Here is a 17,219-nt window from a genome sequence, read left to right as displayed (position 1 = left end):
CCAAAACTATGCTTAATGTAACAAAATCAACAAATTTTCTATGTTGTGGAATCTATCATCGCTCGTCCAGTGCAGAGCTTGCAAATTAAAACTGAGATGAAAATCTTTCTGCCCCCAAATCTATGCAGAGGTAGCGATTTGCATACAGGCGATTAGGAAATGGTACGAACAAAAAAACTGCAAGCAATTAAAATAATTCCATAATGGAAACAGTTGCATCTTGTTGCAGACTCCCTGTACAACACTTAACAAGGAACAGGCACAAGTATGGTTTTACAATATTAAAGGCAGATATAAAATCCATGACCTACATGTGCAACTTGTGGACGTGTCAAAGCGGCAGAAGGATCGCAGCCGCATTTGGTCACGTGTGATGTCCGACCTTCCAATCTCACTTTACCTTACATGCAAAGCGCACTGGAGTTTCATGATCCACACAAACTCCTAAGCCACATGTCCTGATGTTTGGACTTAATGGTGGCACAGTGGGTAGCACTGGCACCTCATGGGTCTTTGGCTCCACAGCTCAAGTCCAGCTCTCAGTGGAGTCTGCATGTTCTTCGGTGCATTTTCACCCATGGTCCAAAAACATGTTTCAGGTAGACTGATGTATAATGGCCCATACCTCCAGCATAGACTCTGGGCCACCATACCCCTTCCAGGTAGAGTGCTTGGCTATGTGTCGGCATTAAAAATATTAGTTCTAGTGTAGCAGCTTCAAAAATCAATCTTGACAGTGATGTAGTTCAGGACTGCACCGTTCAGGGAAACAAGCTGAGCTGTATCAGTCTCTCTAGCTGGAGCCAACATTTTTGTTCCAAGCCCAGACTGTGTGCTTCAGACTGCTTAAAGATGTGGGATCATACAGCAGCACAAAAAGTGAAAATATAAAACCACAACAAACATGTAATATTAATCTGGACAACTACAGTGGAGGAACAACCAAGTCCTATACTATAAAACTATCCAAGACCTTCTAGTCAACTGACACCCAACTGAATTGGGGGGATCCAAACCAGGATCATCCAACTTTAGGACTTAGGAGAAGGAAGATGAAACATGAAAAACTGGTATGAAACATTTTATTTAGTGTTAGAACACTAATACAGTGTAACAGCTGAAGGTTGCCAGTGACAGTGTGACAAACTATCTGAAGAGGAGAAGACAGAATTCAGAGGCAAGTTGGAACGGAAAGTTAATTAAGCCAGCTCTTCCTCAGCTTCCTCCTCGAACTCGCCCTCCTCCTCGGCTGTGGCGTCCTGATACTGCTGGTACTCGGACACCAGGTCGTTCATGTTGCTCTCGGCCTCGGTGAACTCCATCTCATCCATACCTTCTCCCGTGTACCAGTGGAGGAAAGCCTTGCGGCGGAACATGGCGGTGAACTGCTCGGAGATGCGCTTGAACAGCTCCTGGATAGCTGTGCTGTTGCCGATGAAGGTGGCGGCCATCTTGAGACCGCGCGGCGGGATGTCGCACACGGCCGTCTTCACGTTGTTCGGGATCCACTCGACGAAGTAGCTGCTGTTCTTGTTCTGCACATTCAGCATCTGCTCGTCCACCTCCTTCATGGACATCCGCCCACGGAAGACCGCGGCCACGGTCAGGTAGCGGCCATGCCGCGGGTCGCAGGCCGCCATCATGTTCTTGGCGTCGAACATCTGTTGGGTGAGTTCGGGGACCGTGAGGGCACGGTACTGCTGGCTGCCCCTGCTGGTGAGGGGTGCGAAGCCGGGCATGAAGAAGTGCAGACGTGGGAACGGCACCATGTTGACGGCCAGCTTGCGGAGATCGGCGTTGAGCTGTCCAGGGAAGCGCAGGCATGTGGTGACTCCACTCATGGTGGCAGAGACCAGGTGGTTGAGGTCTCCGTAGGTGGGCGTAGTGAGCTTGAGCGTGCGGAAGCAGATGTCGTAGAGAGCCTCGTTGTCGATGCAATAGGTTTCGTCCGTGTTCTCCACCAGCTGGTGCACGGAGAGCGTGGCGTTGTAGGGTTCGACTACCGTGTCCGACACTTTGGGAGAAGGCACCACGCTGAACGTGTTCATGATACGGTCGGGGTACTCTTCGCGGATCTTACTTATGAGGAGCGTGCCCATGCCGGAACCTGTGCCCCCACCCAAGGAGTGGGTGAGCTGGAAGCCCTGAAGGCAGTCGCAGCTCTCCGCCTCCTTCCTCACCACATCCAGGACGGAATCAACGAGCTCCGCTCCCTCTGTATAGTGGCCCTTAGCCCAGTTGTTCCCTGCACCACTCTGACCTGGCAAGACATGTCAGGGAATTAAGTTAACACTTGGCACTTTAAGAATACGTAACATTCGCAGCCAGCCAGGCAGGACGTGTCTAACGGCTCTGCAACATTCGAAGTGAGCCATCCAAGAAATGTAGCCATCCATTTAACACCTGGAAGGAAATTCATACAAGATCACCATGATTTAAATAACTTAATTAGTACATAAGCCACACTAAAGGTTGACACACCCTCAAAATGCCATCCTTGTTGATCATAGTCAAAGATAAAAGGTCTTACCAGGAGATTACTTGTCAATACAGGGATCGAACTCATGGAGCCTAGAGCAACAGCTGCGCTGGTACGAGTTCATTACATAATAGCGCAATGTACCATAGAGCATCGGAGGACAACTTACCAAAGACAAAGTTATCTGGCCTGAAGATCTGGCCAAAAGGTCCAGACCTCACAGAGTCCATGGTCCCAGGTTCCAGGTCCACCAAGACTGCACGGGGTACATACTTTCCTCCTGGAAAAGCATTCAACATTTACAAATGGCTCATGTCATGATCAATAACCACCCTGGTTGTGAATCCCTGTCTGAGACAGAGAGACTTCACCTGTTGCCTCATTATAGTACACATTGATCCGGTCCAGCTGGAGGTCGCTGTCACCATGGTAACTCCCAGTTGGATCAATGCCATGCTCGTCGCTGATAACTTCCCAAAACTGGGGAGGAGGAAAAAAAAAAAAAAAAACCCATTAGAAACTACTTAAATGTTTAAGTAAGACGCTATATATACACACCTTTTTTTTTTTTTAATAAACAAGCAGATTTATTTTACGCCTCCTAGAATCCGCAGCAGGACCGGATTGCACATTCCAAAGAAGACAGATCAATGCGCCATTACACGTCAAGACCTACTTTCGAGACTTAACGGATAAAACTGAACAAATCCGCGCTTTAAAAACAGTACTTCACTTAAATCTCACAGGTCGTAGTAACCGAACCTATATTTATGAAGTTATTCATCTGACGACTTGCCACCAGTCATTTCACAGCAACTTCCTCGCACTCGATATTTGTTCGCGAAAGGATTTGAACGTTGAGGCTCGAGTCGCCGGCGATCATGGTATAGAGAGAAGGGACGGGTGAAGCGGGGATTATGAAAAGGATTAATAGGAAGAACGGGAAGCAGCGGGGTGTTGGTCGCTGCGGCGGAAGGGAAGGGCGCGCCGAGCCGCCCTAATTCACTGCGGGCCGCAGAACACCCTCGGGCACGCGCAGCCAACACCCTTCGCAGCGCCAGGGGAAGGAGCGGAAAAAAAAAGGGGAGGAAAAACAAAAAACGAGCGCTCAAGTCTAGTCTAGTCTAGTCTAGTCTGGACATCATTCCTAAAGTTCTTCACAAGCAGATTCTTAGTTAACATTTTCATAGCGTGGAAGTTTAATCATATAATCAATAATTAAAAAGTTTTTAAAAAAAAAAAAATAAATAATACTAACCTTGGCACCGATTTGGTTTCCACACTGGCCAGCTTGCAGGTGAACGATCTCCCTCATTTTTCCTCACTGGTGCTTTCAACGATCAAATGATGTGGAGAGGAAAATAACCGCACCAACCGCGAGCTCTGCCGTCTAGTCTCACTGCGCCACCAGCCACAAAGAAAAGCTGCCTATGAAATGTCGCAAAATCGCCCGAATTTAGATGCTTCCTATTTGTCCGCTACTCCGCTGGCCCGCCCCTCATCTACATTCTAATTGGTGACTTTTGGGCGACGGCGCAGCGATTGGTCTGTCGGGGCGAACGGAGGAAGCGCATTGGTACAGTGGATTTATGGGATTAATTTCCTCCATTTTAACGTGGCGAAGCGCATTGCAGCAGGTCCGCGTGGTTAATATATCCATCCCTACGTGGATGAATTCACAATATTCTTCTTTTTATCGACTCATACACTAATTTTCTCCTGGAGAATCAGCACCGAACATGAAAGGAGGGCAACCCGTTCTAAACCCTGAATAATATGTAGTGTATTTATGAGAAAGTTTTTAAATTAAAACTGTACACGTTGTTACGGTACAATTTCACTCTTTAAAAGCGAAGACCGATGGAGGAAAATTATTAAGATGTTATTAACAGCACTGCCCCAGCATTTGAAATGCCCCAGATTAGTGTTCGTAACACTATGAACGTCAGTCTGTAACGAGGTCATGCGCAGGCGGAGCGTGAGCAGGATTTGGACCCAATAGTCTGGACACACCGCCAAAATGTGAACTAAAGCTTTATTATGAACTTCCAGCCCATCACATATTCTTATGAAAATGTTTAGTTTCTCCCTTAGAGGCTAAAAAAATGTGAATAAAGTTTTATTATGGCACCACTCAAAAGATTCTCAATGGCACATTTTTTCCTGCATTCAGAACATTTTCCCTGCCGTTCATCATGTCTCGACTGCCTGTCTTTCTACCTACAAATACTTAACTTCATGTCATGTATTTGCTTCGAAATATCAACAACTGCATAATACTGCTGTTTTGAAAACATGGTGATGGGGAAGTACTGTTTGTAGACACGTTCATTAAAAGTGCTTGTCCCATGCAGGCTGCATACTCTGCAGTAAATGATGGGAACCATGCAATTTCAACTTTGCACTTATAAATGGTCAGCATTAATGCCATTAAAAGCGCAAAGACTGGATTTATTCAAACATATCGTCACAACACCAAATTTTCAAGATTTGACTTACAACAGATCAAGCTGAAACCTGCATCTATTTTTTTTTTTTATACCACCTTTGGACTGGGGGGGCAGGGAATACATATATTTCACTGACAATGGGTTATTACAAATTTATACCAAAATAATCTGATTTGTAGAGTTAAGATACATGCATGATTGCCATGCAAAATGTTTTAAAACCAAAACCCACAGAAGTTTCCAGAAGTCCATCTTTCCCCACACAAGTGGTAGTACAGAATCCTCTTTTGCAGATTTCATGTAAGTCTTTGTGATATTAAGGACCGTCATTGCCAAGAACTCTTGGCCTTGTTTTTTCAGATTCACATGTTGTTCTCCCGATTAAGTCCATGTTTCTCAATGTAACGTCTGCAAGAGAAGTACAGAAATGCATGTGAACATATCACACAGCTATATGACTTTGCAAACACAGATGAAGATTAAAATAATTTCAAGCCAAAATTTAAAGCAACATATTAAAAGAAATTCAAGTCAGTGTTTGATTAAATCACAAACTTGTCAACTACCGTTAATGAAGATGACTCAAGCATTAGAAAGTGCTTTCAAATTAAATGAAAACTGTAAAATGCAAAGACTGGTTTAATATACTGTGACAGGAAAAAAGATAGAATAGAATCAGTTGAGAAAACAGTATGACTTGTCAAAATAAATATTAAATTGTTTGCCAGCTACTCATTTTCCTGTCAGAGTATTTCTTGGAAGAATTAACTTCAGGTAACCTTGGGAGAGCAGGGCCTCCTATCGCTGACAGCAATACCGATTTTGGCTATTTTGCTTTGCTGCCCTTATAATAAATTTGGTTGTTAAGTGGACTCTGTTGAATATTCTTCCATGCTGCCCTCCATATGCATTTACCTTCTTGCATACTCATACAAGGCCTCTTTTCTCTCCTGGAGAGACATGTGCCGGTCCACAGGAGATTTGCCAAAGGTTTTAGCAGCAGACTAAGGAGGGGGAAGGAAAAAGAGGAGGAAAAAAAAAAAAAAGAAAAGAAAAAAAGTACATGTACACAAAATATCTGAAGATATAGCTTTATAAATGAATGTTAAAACACAACCATATATTAAGGATTGCTTGATACTCATTCAATGTAAAATATCTTTATACCTGCCAAGAGTCAAAAGTACTACATTCTTATGACAGGGCCCAAAAAAACAGCCAAGCAAATGTTCATCTATGATCTTAATCTCACAGACCATGTGCTAAATGCAGCTGACATCTAGACAGCTAACCTTCCTCAAATCTGTTCTCAATTTCAGAGACAATGCTGTCTTAGAGTGTTCAAGAATAGCCTTTGGCAGCTGTAATCATATGCAACAGTGTGATGTAAATGTGATTGCACAGACCTCGGTGTGCTTCTTTACCCTTTCATTTCAGCTTACTGCCCTGACCACCGATTACAGACTCACTGTGTTGTCAGAAGAACAGGTATTTGTTTACCCAAGGGGGTGTTGCAGGCCTGGTTGTGTAGGATGTGGGGCCCCTAGCTAGCCCAGCAGCAACTTCTCCAGAAGCAGTTCCACTGGAGACCTCTGCTGTCGCATCTCCACCGTCCTCAAGCAGGTTTGTAATGGTGGTGTCCACACAGTTCGTCTGCACTAAACACACAACCAGAGGAAAACTGAATTTGACAGCAACTCTACCTACTTCTGTACCCCCTGCAACACACCTGATGCTATACCTTATGTAGTGAAGTTAAACATAATGTGAAACTATTTCTGGGACTGGAGTGGGGTGGGTGTGATGGAACAAGGAAAACACTTTCAGCATGCCTCACAACTAAAGCGATGGGGCATACCCAGGTCCCTCATGATGATGCTGAGCGGGATGTCTGGTAGCACCTCCTTCACCTTCTGGGCCATCCCCACAATCCTCACATCGTCCACCCTGGAGATGGAAGCCAGGAGTCCCGGAGAGCGCTGAGAACGGGGTCTCTCATCCACATCTAGAGAAGATGTAGAAAGAACCATACAGTAACCAGTACAGCCAGACATCTGTGCCTCCTTATTCCCTGACATTCACGTTTATTCTTTTAGATGCAGCTGTTGCATCAAGAACCCCAATGTACATTTCACAGACTCATGACACAGGTAAGAATTAGCTTGGACATCACTTTTCATTTCTAGTGCTTTCTTACTGGTGCTCCTGATCTGAGGGGCCACGTGTCTTTTCCTTTTGATGTGTTCCGCTTTGTCAGCCCTTGTGATCTGTGTGGAGGCCAAGCCAAGCTCCTTTGCTATAAGCTGCAACAGCACCATAAGACAAAAAGAACTTATCAACTCCACCCAACTCTGAAATACTTTAGAGTACATAAGGCCCCACTACAAGTGTATTAATACCTTTTATCACGGTGTGTTCAGCTGACCTTTGACAACTAATAATACTGGAGACATCAGTCAACACAATGAACGTCTCAGATGTGAAAAGTTAAAGTCTCACTATATATGCTGTGACCCTCACCTGGTAAAGCAATATAGGACATTGATGGCTAGATGCTGTCTTTCAATTAATGAAGCAGCTGCAGTATTGTTACTGAGAAATATTGATGTAATGCAGGAGGAGGAAGGGAGGGAAAAAAACTACTCCAACCAAGCCATACCTCTTGAACTTTGTTAGCAAAATCTTGAGGTGGTTCTCCATCTTGTCGTGACAGGGGAGAAAGCCATCTGCAGTGAGTGTGGACAGGAGAAAACCTTCAATCACTACTTAATCACTAGTTTTTTTTTTTTTTTACCATTAGTGTGTAGAGTAGTGGCCGCAATTCTCGAGTACAGCACGTCTTCCAGTAAGGGTTGTGTTACACGAAAACCCCATCTGATGTAGCACCAACGTAAAACTGCTTCAATTACTTTTGTGTTTGACAAAAAGCAACGGCGTGCCGACTGGATTGAAAACAGCAACATAATACCTATTGTAAATGCACTGTAATCTGTGTCATATCAGATTGCCAGGGGGCAGCAAGAAAGAAAAGCTGTTCCATTGAATTTCCAAAGTTCATACACGTGCTGCATGGCAACAAATCTGCCTAGCTGTGTGATTACACAATTTCGTCAGAGAAAGAGAGAAACGCCACAAAAATAATCACAACCTCAACACACTCAGAAGACACAAATTACTGGACATTCACTTCAAAATTCAACACGGTCCATCTTTCTAAAAATACCAAAATTATTTTGCTGCTTTCCTTCACCGAAGGAACGTGCACATCTTTTTTTGTCAGTTCTGTGACAGTTAAGAGTTGGTTACTATACCACAGTATAGTCCTACAGCTAAATATACTGTATCTTCGCACAACCAATTTACAAAATTAAGAATGAAATACTTGCAATGCTTGAGTCAAACTCAAACATTTTATTGCTAGTAGAAAATGTTAAATCCTTCCAAAAGGAAATGGACTACCAATACAAGGAGAGATAATAATAGGTAGTACCTTACTTGGTACACTGTAAATGGGACGAATAGAATCCATAACAGTTCTGTCACCCAAGATGATTCTGCTGTGCTCTGAGTGAGATTGGGAAAGAGTGTTAGAATCGAACACTGGAAATTAATTATATCAATCTCAGGTATATCAGCACCAGATTCTGGACCCAATATGACAGAACAGGCTTTGGGCAGGAGCAAAATTACTCTGGAATAAAAGCTGTATACACATGTAGTGAGATTACCACAGCCAGCAAGGGTCTCCTCGCTGTCAGGGCCACGGGCTGGACAGTGTCGGTCACAGTGAAGGGCCAGGAGCTGGGAGAGAACACAGTACGATAATCAGGTTCACCCCTCCTCCGTGAGAGGAGCCATGAGACGCTATGAAGCTTAGTGACGTCTGCCCTTTAATCACCTGGAGGCAAGTACGTGACCCGGAGAAAATACGAACATGGCACTAACACCATAGCCGCATTTTCCATTCATACCTGAACAACAAACTGTGATAAAAGGCCCTGCAATTCTGACCAAGCAACAACTGCATTATTTAACAAAACTATGTACTGCCAGTTGACAATAATATTTCATGTGAGCCTCTTTGCAGATGTTTGCATTTTAGGCTGGAAATGCCTGATACAAAATGAAGCAGCTTTGTTTCTTTTCCACATGCACTGCATATTTATAAGTTTCCCAACTTGCCCTTAAGTGCTGACAAAGCAAACTGGCACTCAGGCACAGGTCAGCACTTGATCTCTAAGGTATGGCTGCCCTTGTGCCAAAAATTAAGGTTTGGCAGTAAAAACACAGTACAGGGCTGGATTCAGTAACACAAACACTGAATAGCCATTTCTATATTTCAATGTTTTCTTTCACATGCACCTCATTCTGTTCTTGAATTTTGCTTTAAAACAGTGCAGTAAGATGTATTATTAGCCTGGCAAGCTCAGTGTCGGGTTTTCCCCTCACGGCCTAAATCAGATTCTGCTCCTCTGTATTCATGAAGCATTAAGGCAGAGCCACATTTCTCATTTTTGACATGTATCTACCTGTCACATTGCATTTTACTACAGTTGTTCAGACACTGCTTTTCAAACCAGAGTTAAAGTAGAGAGTCACATGGGAGACACTGCATTAGTTATGACTTTAAAAATGTGGTGATTTACTCTTGGAGCAAATGAAAACGAAATAAAGTTATTAGGAATCCTGAGCTGAACAATACAAATCTACGGTGAAAAGGTTCGAAAGTGCAGCTCCAGAGATCAAGACCAAACATACAGGCGTAGAAATGCTACCTGAACTTGAGGAGGCCTCTGCGACCATTGGTGGTGTCCTCCTCCGGGAAGAACAGCAGGGGGAGAGCACTTAAATCAGAGCAGTACTGCTGAAGCCCCCCTGCCAGTTCAGTGTGGCTCGATGTCGTGTCCAGCTCTAGGAATCCCCGTGCCCAGCACAAGAACCCTGAAGAGCTCCCTAAAACAGGCTGGTGAGGGGACATAATGTCACATAGCCAGAAGGGCCATCATCACGTTCACATACGTCCTGTATTGTTGACATCTGCTTGGAGGGAGGATCATACCACACACAGCATACTTCTTTCCAATTCTCAACTTCAATCTCCCATATCCATGAATTCACTACATTCCGTACCACACTGTACAGAGACTAACAGTGGTGTGCTCACCGTGTTACAGGATGTAACGATGTTGATAACGTTGTGGTCAAATGGGGTCACGTGATTACTGATGTACAACTTCACGTTTCTGTCTCTTAGCCACGAACTCCTCTGCTTCACGTAGATTCCCAGCACGGAACACATAACCCTCAAAATGAATCTGAAAGAAAAACAAAGACGTGTTCATAGGGAAACAGCAAGGAGGAACGACTTCATATTATGTTTATGTTGTCAGCTTCTGGTCTCCTTTGAACATTGCTAACAAACATATGTTTCAGTGTTTAAAAGGGCAGAAGCAGTTCAAATTTGTAGGGGAACTTCCATAATTCAAACATTATTAATGCTGACATAATCGTAAAAAGTTCATCCTTTATATAATAACTACTTGCCCAATGCAGGGTGGTCCACAGCCTATCCTGGAAACTCAAGTTGAGAGACAGGGTCATGTAGATTCTCATATTTCCTCAGCTCTTATTGAATTAATTATTTACTTAGACAGGAGGAGATTTTTAAAAAAAAAAAAAAAAAAACTAATTTGTAATTGAGTGCTTGAAAGGTTGGTGATCTTTAGTAAACTGAATTTTGAGCTGGAATTCATAGTGCTCAATGCATAATGCCTGCATGTTTATAATGAAAAAGGGACAAGCGATAGCCAAACAGTTCCTGTTTATATATCAGTGTCTGACCTGATGAGGAATAATAGCAGATGCTGAATAGCAAAGAAGCCAGTGTAACTTCTGCCAGCACTGAGATCAATGTATTTTAAAACTGTTACACAGCATGCGATGCACTTACGGCGATCCATAACCATAAATGCACTGTCTGCATTGCGACAGGGTCTGAACTCAGAGCACAACAAAAGGTAATCTCAACAAAGCGCAACAATATTTGGCACATGCATTTATATGACCTATGCATCTTGTATTTATTCTCTTAATGCATCTTTAAAGAAATGAAATGGTAGTACAAAAACAAAAGTCACATTTCGCTTCTATACATTAAATTTTATTTGGCTGATGCCTTCGTCCATATTGACTTCCAACTTTAGATACACTACACTAAGTGACTCACAATTACCTACCAGAGCATTGCAACACATTCACTCAAAGACACACAAAGTGCGATTCAGTCACCTATCTCAGCAAACATCTCTGATACATGATCAATAACTTCATTACCCCCAAGGTAACTGAACATACATGTACAGACAGTAAAACAACTAAAAGTATGCGATAGTTGACTGTTCATCCGGTATGTCGGACAACTAGCAGCATAGGGGTTAGGGCTGCTGCCTTTGGAGCCAAAGGTCACTGGTTCGATTCCCATCTCCAGCTGCATTACCAGCAAGAGACACACACACACACACACACACACACACACTTTCGGAACCGCTCGTCCCATACGTGGGGACCTGGAGCCTACCCGGCAACACAGGGCGCAAGGCCGGAGGTGGAAGGGACACACCCAGGACGGGACGCCAGTCCATCGCAAGGCACCCCAAGCGGGACTCGAACCCCAGACCCACTGAAGAACAGGACCTGGTCCAACCCACTGCGCCCCCCCCACCAGCAAGATACCTACCCTAAAATTGCCCAGCTGTATAAATGCAATTAGCAGTGTTGTAACATGAAAACAGAATGTGTATTGGCACTGTAGGCTGCTTTGGAGAAAAGCATCTGCTAAAAATGAGTAAGTGTAATTGGGCAGCATGAGCCAAAACATGTGGCTATAACCAGTGACTGAAGGGCTGCAACACTGACATGGCATGGAAAATGAGTTTCACGTGTGCTGTGTGTCACCTGTGACAGACTGTATACAGAAACATCATGAGACATACAGTAAGTAAGTGTGAGGACATGGATGGATGGATGGATGGATGGATGGACAGACTCACCTGCGGAGAGAGCAGCGTGGCAGGGCGCAGCTCACTAAAAACACGTGTACGCCGACAAATATTCGCAGCACGAGAAGACACAGGCCGACGGGGAAGTAGAGAGCCAGCAGGAAGAGCAACACACCATCGTGTGGAAACCTGCGGGAGAGAAGTACATTCCCACCTTTAGTGACTAATGGGACACGCACTGCTGTCCTCTTTCGCGCTCCTTCCATCACAGAGAAATAAGATATTATTAAAGGGGCAGTGAGCAGCCGAGTAGCAGCCGCGGCAAACACGCAACCATTTGGACCACCTCCCTTTAAGAACACACCGTTTCCCAAGATTAAGAAACAATAACTCCTCAACAGCCACTTCTGCTTAGCTCTTCAAAGTTAGCCTACTAAGACTAGACTAGTTACTACAGAGTTGGTTCACCTTTTCCTCCTCACCCGCTACCGTATATCTGCTGAATCGCTACGCGCGTACCGGCGTGTTGACATTCATGATTCAACATGCATCAAGACGAGACGGCACCTTTTAGTCTAACAGCCAGTTACGATGCGTATCTGTCCTCGCGCCCAGTTAGCAGTTTAACCTGCTGCTGTCCGTCAGGATTAACCAGCTCGTGGTAGTAGACAAGTCGCTAGCAGCTCCCGGTCGGGCTTAGCTTACCTGTTGAAGTCAAAAAGCTGCTCTATCCTTGGCGCGTCCATTGTTTTACTTCTCTATTAAATTCAGAGCTGCAACCTTGATTTCCTGCATACTATTATAGTGTTCCAGCTGCCCAGATAGCTAGTTAGTAGTTAGAAGTTGACACATATAGACGATAACCGAAACCATGTTAAGAAGTGTAACCAGCTGGTCATTGGTGGAGATGCGACGAATCAATTGGTCGTTTGTTCAGATAGAAGGAATTGATTGGTCACTGAGGATGGAAGGAATTGATTGGTCATTTGTGAAGATAGCGGGAACTGATTGGCCATTACTGGATATGGGCGGGTCCCTATTGCACCTTTGTATGAACACTACTGACATCTATTGTTGAGTGAATGTATTACAGGATCAGCATAGTTCATTGTTCAGAGTTCATCTGCATTTCAGAGAGAAAATTGCAAATGGATCAATCTAAAAAGGGATGAATTAATACATATAAACTTTAGCAATCTCCCTTGGAACGAGCAGTAAACATATTAACCTGTACTATGACGGTTAGCCTTTCTTCAGTGTCTATTAACTATGTTGTCTCGAATAACTCATTTACTCAAGGCTTGTAACCTGAGGACTGCAGGTTTAAGCCTCTCCATGCTGCCCCTGAAATACCTTTTCAGGATGCTTGCCCTCTGTTGTTCCAGTAACCATATGGTAGAAACTGGTCGAACACACTGCCTCGAGACACAACTGGCAGCTGGCCAACACCTTAATTTAAACAAGCATTAAGATATATGTCACACAAATAAGAAAAACACAAACCATGTTTTTATTATCTGGAGTCATTACCCAACAATTTCCACTCACTTTTCAATTTGGAAAAAAAGTTCTGGATAGTTGATTACAAAATTGAAACTCTAGATCACTCACACACTGTCTGAAACCGCTTGTCCCAAGCGAATTGGAGCCTAACCCGGCAACACAGAGCGTAAGGCCAGAGGGGGAGGGGACACACCCAGAACAGGACGCCAGTCCATCGCAAGGCATCCCAAGCAGGACTCAAACCCCGGACCTGCCAGAGAGCAGGCCCCGGCCAAACCTGCTGTGCTGCCGCGTCCCCCCTTACTCTTTAGATCCTGAAGTGCAAATGAAAAGTATGTCATTTTGACCCCTTCCATGAAATAAGAAAATCACAGCAATTGACAACACACAGCAGTCAATACACAAATGCAAATACACAAATTGTTTTCATATTAAAACACTAATGTAATTAACTGAAGTTAACGTGATACTTTACATGTATGAACCCATAGCAGTAATTCTTAGAGTAATTTCCCACACATGGAGAATTTGCAACCTTTCAGCTTACAGGAAACATACAAGCCATTTCTGTGTAATAGTACAAAAACAATTACACAGAGAAAACAGAAAGTGATGTTTCGTGATAATCTAAACATGTAAAGTAACGAACACTCCATCTCACGTCCGTGTATAACATTTGCCTGCTAAAGCAAAACTTCTTTCAAGAGAACATTCATGAAAGGGAAAAGAAAGTGTGGTTTCTGTCCTTGGGGACTCTTGATTCTGGTATGGATGAACTAAAGCAACTGTGTGCTGGAAGTCCAGCTGTGACTCAAGGCAGTGCAGTTCGTTTCACAATCCTGCCCTCCTTGTCGATGGCAAAGTTGTAGTTCTTGGGATTGTCCAGAGCTTCTTCGATGCGTTGCTCCAAATTCTCTGTGGTGATGAATGTCTTAACTTCCTCCTGCAGAAGATAGAGCACAATGACACCTGGCATCACAGTGAGAACCGAACTATCCTCAAAGTGTGAAACTTACAGCGGTAAGCAGCATTACACAAGCGCATCAGAAGCTTGGGCAGTATGAGAAGGGAAATGTAGTCTTAGATACTCAGGGACACAAGCGTCATCATCTTAAAAAAGGTACTTGATCTGAGCTGCTTCAGTAAACATCGACGGAAAGTGCACATACACACTTCCGAGTTCAGATACCCTATCAAAGTGCACTGAAGCAGACGTCCGTACCTTAGGAGTAGTTATCAGAGAAAGGGCAGAAAAGTAGGCGACGTCAGCATGTAATGCACTGCGGAAGTCTGTGGCCACACAATCGCAAGGTTCCTGGTTCAAATCCCATTCCTACTGTAGCACCCTTCATCAAGGTACTTACCATGAGTTGATATAATAAGAATACCGCCAGTATAAATAGGTAACCCACTATACACTTTATCTGAACACTGCAAGTTGTCTTGTCGTCTACATATAAAAACAAATGATACTTATTCCATGAAGAGGAAAATGGAAAATTTGTGGCTCAGTGAGGCTGTTGGCGAATTTATTTAATGCTTGTGCTGTACCTGTAGCTGCAATATCTCTTTCTCTTTTTCTCTCAGAACACTTTGTCTTTTCTCTTCTCGCAGGCTGACCACCTCCGCCCGCTTCTTGGCCTCCTCTTCCACCTGCTTCTGAATCCGTATGACCCTGGAGGGCGGAACATATTTGATGCATGAAATGTCATCATTCAGCCATCCTGCTGCCATGCATTCAATGCAGTTCAGACTGAAACGGAAAACTGAGGATCCAGGATGAGCCAATATCAGCTCATCTATTATTAATAAGTGCTTGTTCGGTGCAGGGTGTCGATGGTCCAGAGCCTATGCTAGAAGCACAGTGTGTGAGAGAGGGCACAGCCTGCATGGGAAACCAGTCTATCACTAGGGAAACCCCCGACACACAACAAAGGGCAATTTAGTTCTCTCTCAAACACGCACACACACACAGTCTGAAACCGCTTGTCCTGAAGGGGGTCGCAGTGAGCCGGAGCTCAACCTGGCAGCACAGGGCGCAAGGCTGGAGGGAGAGGGGAGACACCCAGGACAGGATGCCAGTCCATCGCAAGGTACCCCAAGCAGGACTTGAACCCCAGACCCACCGGAGAACAGGTCCTGGCCAAACCCGCTGCGCCACCGCACCCTCCCAATTTAGTTCAAGTTGTTTTTAATTGTAATTCCTCTATGTAGCATGTATACAGCGGAACGAAATGTCGTTTTCTCCGGAGACCACAGTGCAACACAGAACACGAGTCACCAACCCAGGTGAAACGACTCTCTGGACTGGGGGAGGAAACCAGAGCACCTGGAACAAACTCTACACAGACCGAGCTCAGCTGGAACTGGCATCCGAGCCCAAACCCCAGGAGCCACGAGGCACCAGCGCTACCCACTGTGCCGCCAGCGACACCCAGGCGGCAATGCGACTCCAGCTGTTCCTCGTGCCCCCACTGTCCGGATGTTGTGAAAGTGGCCTCGCGCTGGCCGACCGGCCCTCCCTCACCGCAGCTGCCGCAGTCGGAGGTTCTCGCGGTCGTTCCACTCCATGAGCGCGCGGTGCTCCTCCGCCTCGCGCTTAGCGCGCTCCTCGGCGCGCGAGCCCACCTCGTTCTCGTAGCGCCGCCGCACGATCTCCTGCTTAAACTCCGCTCTGCGCCGGAGGAAGAGAGAGAGAGAGAGAGAGAGAGAGAGAGAGAGAGAGAGAGAGAGAGAGAGAGAGAGAAAAGAGGGAAAGACCACCGAGGGAATTAATGCAAGTAACTCAGGGGAAGCGTGTATGTAAGGTAAAAAGGCTGGTGGTCGGTTCGAGTACCGCTGCCCTGAACTTGCTGAAGCCAGGTAGGTACTCAGCCCAGTAAAACAGCCGACTTGTGCAGCAGAGTCACTAGGAAAAGGTAGCACTGCAGTGCCTAAGCTAAGCAGCGAACTTCGAAGGGCTCCGGACGGCGCACGGACCTGAGCGCGCGCACGACGAGGTCGTACTGCTCGTATCTCTCCTTGAGAACCACCATCTCCTCCGGGTCTATGCGCGGCGGGAGCTTCACTCTGTCCGCTTTCGACTTGGCCTTGGGGTCGTTCCGACTCTTCCTGCCCCGCACCGCCTCCACCAGCACGCCTCCCCGCGGGGAGAGCAGTCGAAACAGCGGAGCCGGACTTCTGACAACGTGAAACATGACGACTTTGCGAGTCGACGATTTCTCCTCGGTGTTACATGCAGGCGGCCATTGTGGATCCGGTGCGATCCTTCCTCTACGGCTTAGCGTGACCGAAGCTTCCAGCCGCAGGCGAAGAGCGCCCCCTACCGTCGCGGAGGACGCGTTTTGGCTGCGCAGCCTTTCTACTCAGCGCGTCGGCGTTAAGTGTCATTTCAATGACCAGCCTATATAATACCAGCGAGGACTATTTTTACTGAGTTCCTAGTTTGTTTTATTAACTGATTTTCTCCAAATACACTACATGCTAGGCTTAACATGATGATCCTAGAGGAATATGACAAGGCAAATTACACGCGTTGTTATAATACGATCAACAGGCATAATAATACTTCAACGATAATATTGTAATAAAACGTTTCAGACGCAAAGTGCTTCGCGACGCGAGGAGACCAAATTACTGTTACTTAGTCGAGGCTCTCCTGAGTGTGTGACTTGTGTGTTCCGACAATAAACAGTGTCAGTGTCTGTGTAGGCAAGCGCTGTTCCCGCTCCGGCCACTAGATGCCACTATTTGGACATTTTCCGTCCCACTTATATAAAAAGTGTCACT

At 45.2% G+C, this 17,219-nt stretch overlaps 3 protein-coding genes across 3 annotated transcripts; all 3 read right to left on the bottom strand.

Moving 5' to 3' along the window:
- Nucleotides 1-1,065: 1,065 nt before the first annotated feature.
- On the bottom strand, nt 1,066-3,921 carry tubb4b (tubulin, beta 4B class IVb). The gene is made up of 4 exons (XM_018746388.2): nt 3,738-3,921; nt 2,851-2,959; nt 2,649-2,759; nt 1,066-2,260 (listed from the first exon to the last, which is right to left on the bottom strand). The coding sequence occupies exons 1-4, from the start codon at nt 3,792-3,794 to the stop codon at nt 1,200-1,202; spliced, it is 1,338 nt and encodes a 445-aa protein (XP_018601904.2). The 5' UTR covers nt 3,795-3,921; the 3' UTR covers nt 1,066-1,199.
- A 1,118-nt stretch (nt 3,922-5,039) lies between these two features.
- On the bottom strand, nt 5,040-12,813 carry aup1 (AUP1 lipid droplet regulating VLDL assembly factor). The gene is made up of 12 exons (XM_018746389.1): nt 12,633-12,813; nt 11,979-12,116; nt 10,094-10,244; nt 9,705-9,892; nt 8,658-8,730; nt 8,420-8,493; nt 7,589-7,655; nt 7,127-7,232; nt 6,788-6,934; nt 6,430-6,587; nt 5,845-5,933; nt 5,040-5,337 (listed from the first exon to the last, which is right to left on the bottom strand). Exons 1-12 carry the CDS (start codon nt 12,671-12,673, stop codon nt 5,292-5,294), a joined length of 1,278 nt encoding a protein of 425 aa, XP_018601905.1. The 5' UTR covers nt 12,674-12,813; the 3' UTR covers nt 5,040-5,291.
- An 854-nt stretch (nt 12,814-13,667) lies between these two features.
- On the bottom strand, nt 13,668-16,697 carry mrps26 (mitochondrial ribosomal protein S26). Its single transcript, XM_029252381.1, has 4 exons — nt 16,410-16,697; nt 15,958-16,104; nt 14,982-15,105; nt 13,668-14,373 (listed from the first exon to the last, which is right to left on the bottom strand). The coding sequence occupies exons 1-4, from the start codon at nt 16,625-16,627 to the stop codon at nt 14,242-14,244; spliced, it is 621 nt and encodes a 206-aa protein (XP_029108214.1). The 5' UTR covers nt 16,628-16,697; the 3' UTR covers nt 13,668-14,241.
- Nucleotides 16,698-17,219: the final 522 nt, after the last annotated feature.

Source organism: Scleropages formosus, chromosome 5, assembly GCF_900964775.1.
Source record: "Scleropages formosus chromosome 5, fSclFor1.1, whole genome shotgun sequence".
Taxonomy (NCBI): Eukaryota; Metazoa; Chordata; class Actinopteri; order Osteoglossiformes; family Osteoglossidae; genus Scleropages; species Scleropages formosus.
Note: the sequence above shows the minus strand (reverse complement) of the source record. Positions and strands in the feature narration are given on the sequence as shown.

Coding starts and splice junctions, on each gene's coding strand:
- tubb4b (XM_018746388.2), bottom strand. CDS start 3,794: ATGAGGGAGATCGTTCACCTGCAAGCTGGCCAGTGTGGAAACCAAATC. Junction 2,760..2,850: donor GTACTATAATGAGGCAACAG/GTGAAGTCTCTC, acceptor ATGCTTTTCCAG/GAGGAAAGTATGTACCCCGT. Junction 2,261..2,648: donor GCCAGATAACTTTGTCTTTG/GTAAGTTGTCCT, acceptor ATGTCTTGCCAG/GTCAGAGTGGTGCAGGGAAC.
- aup1 (XM_018746389.1), bottom strand. CDS start 12,673: ATGGACGCGCCAAGGATAGAGCAGCTTTTTGACTTCAACAG. Junction 10,245..11,978: donor CCACGCTGCTCTCTCCGCAG/GTGAGTCTGTCC, acceptor TTTTTCTTTCAG/ATTCATTTTGAGGGTTATGT. Junction 8,494..8,657: donor GGAGACCCTTGCTGGCTGTG/GTAATCTCACTA, acceptor AATCTCACTCAG/AGCACAGCAGAATCATCTTG.
- mrps26 (XM_029252381.1), bottom strand. CDS start 16,627: ATGTTTCACGTTGTCAGAAGTCCGGCTCCGCTGTTTCGACTGCTCTCC. Junction 16,105..16,409: donor CTCGTCGTGCGCGCGCTCAG/GTCCGTGCGCCG, acceptor CCTCCGGCGCAG/AGCGGAGTTTAAGCAGGAGA. Junction 15,106..15,957: donor CTCCGACTGCGGCAGCTGCG/GTGAGGGAGGGC, acceptor TCCGCCCTCCAG/GGTCATACGGATTCAGAAGC.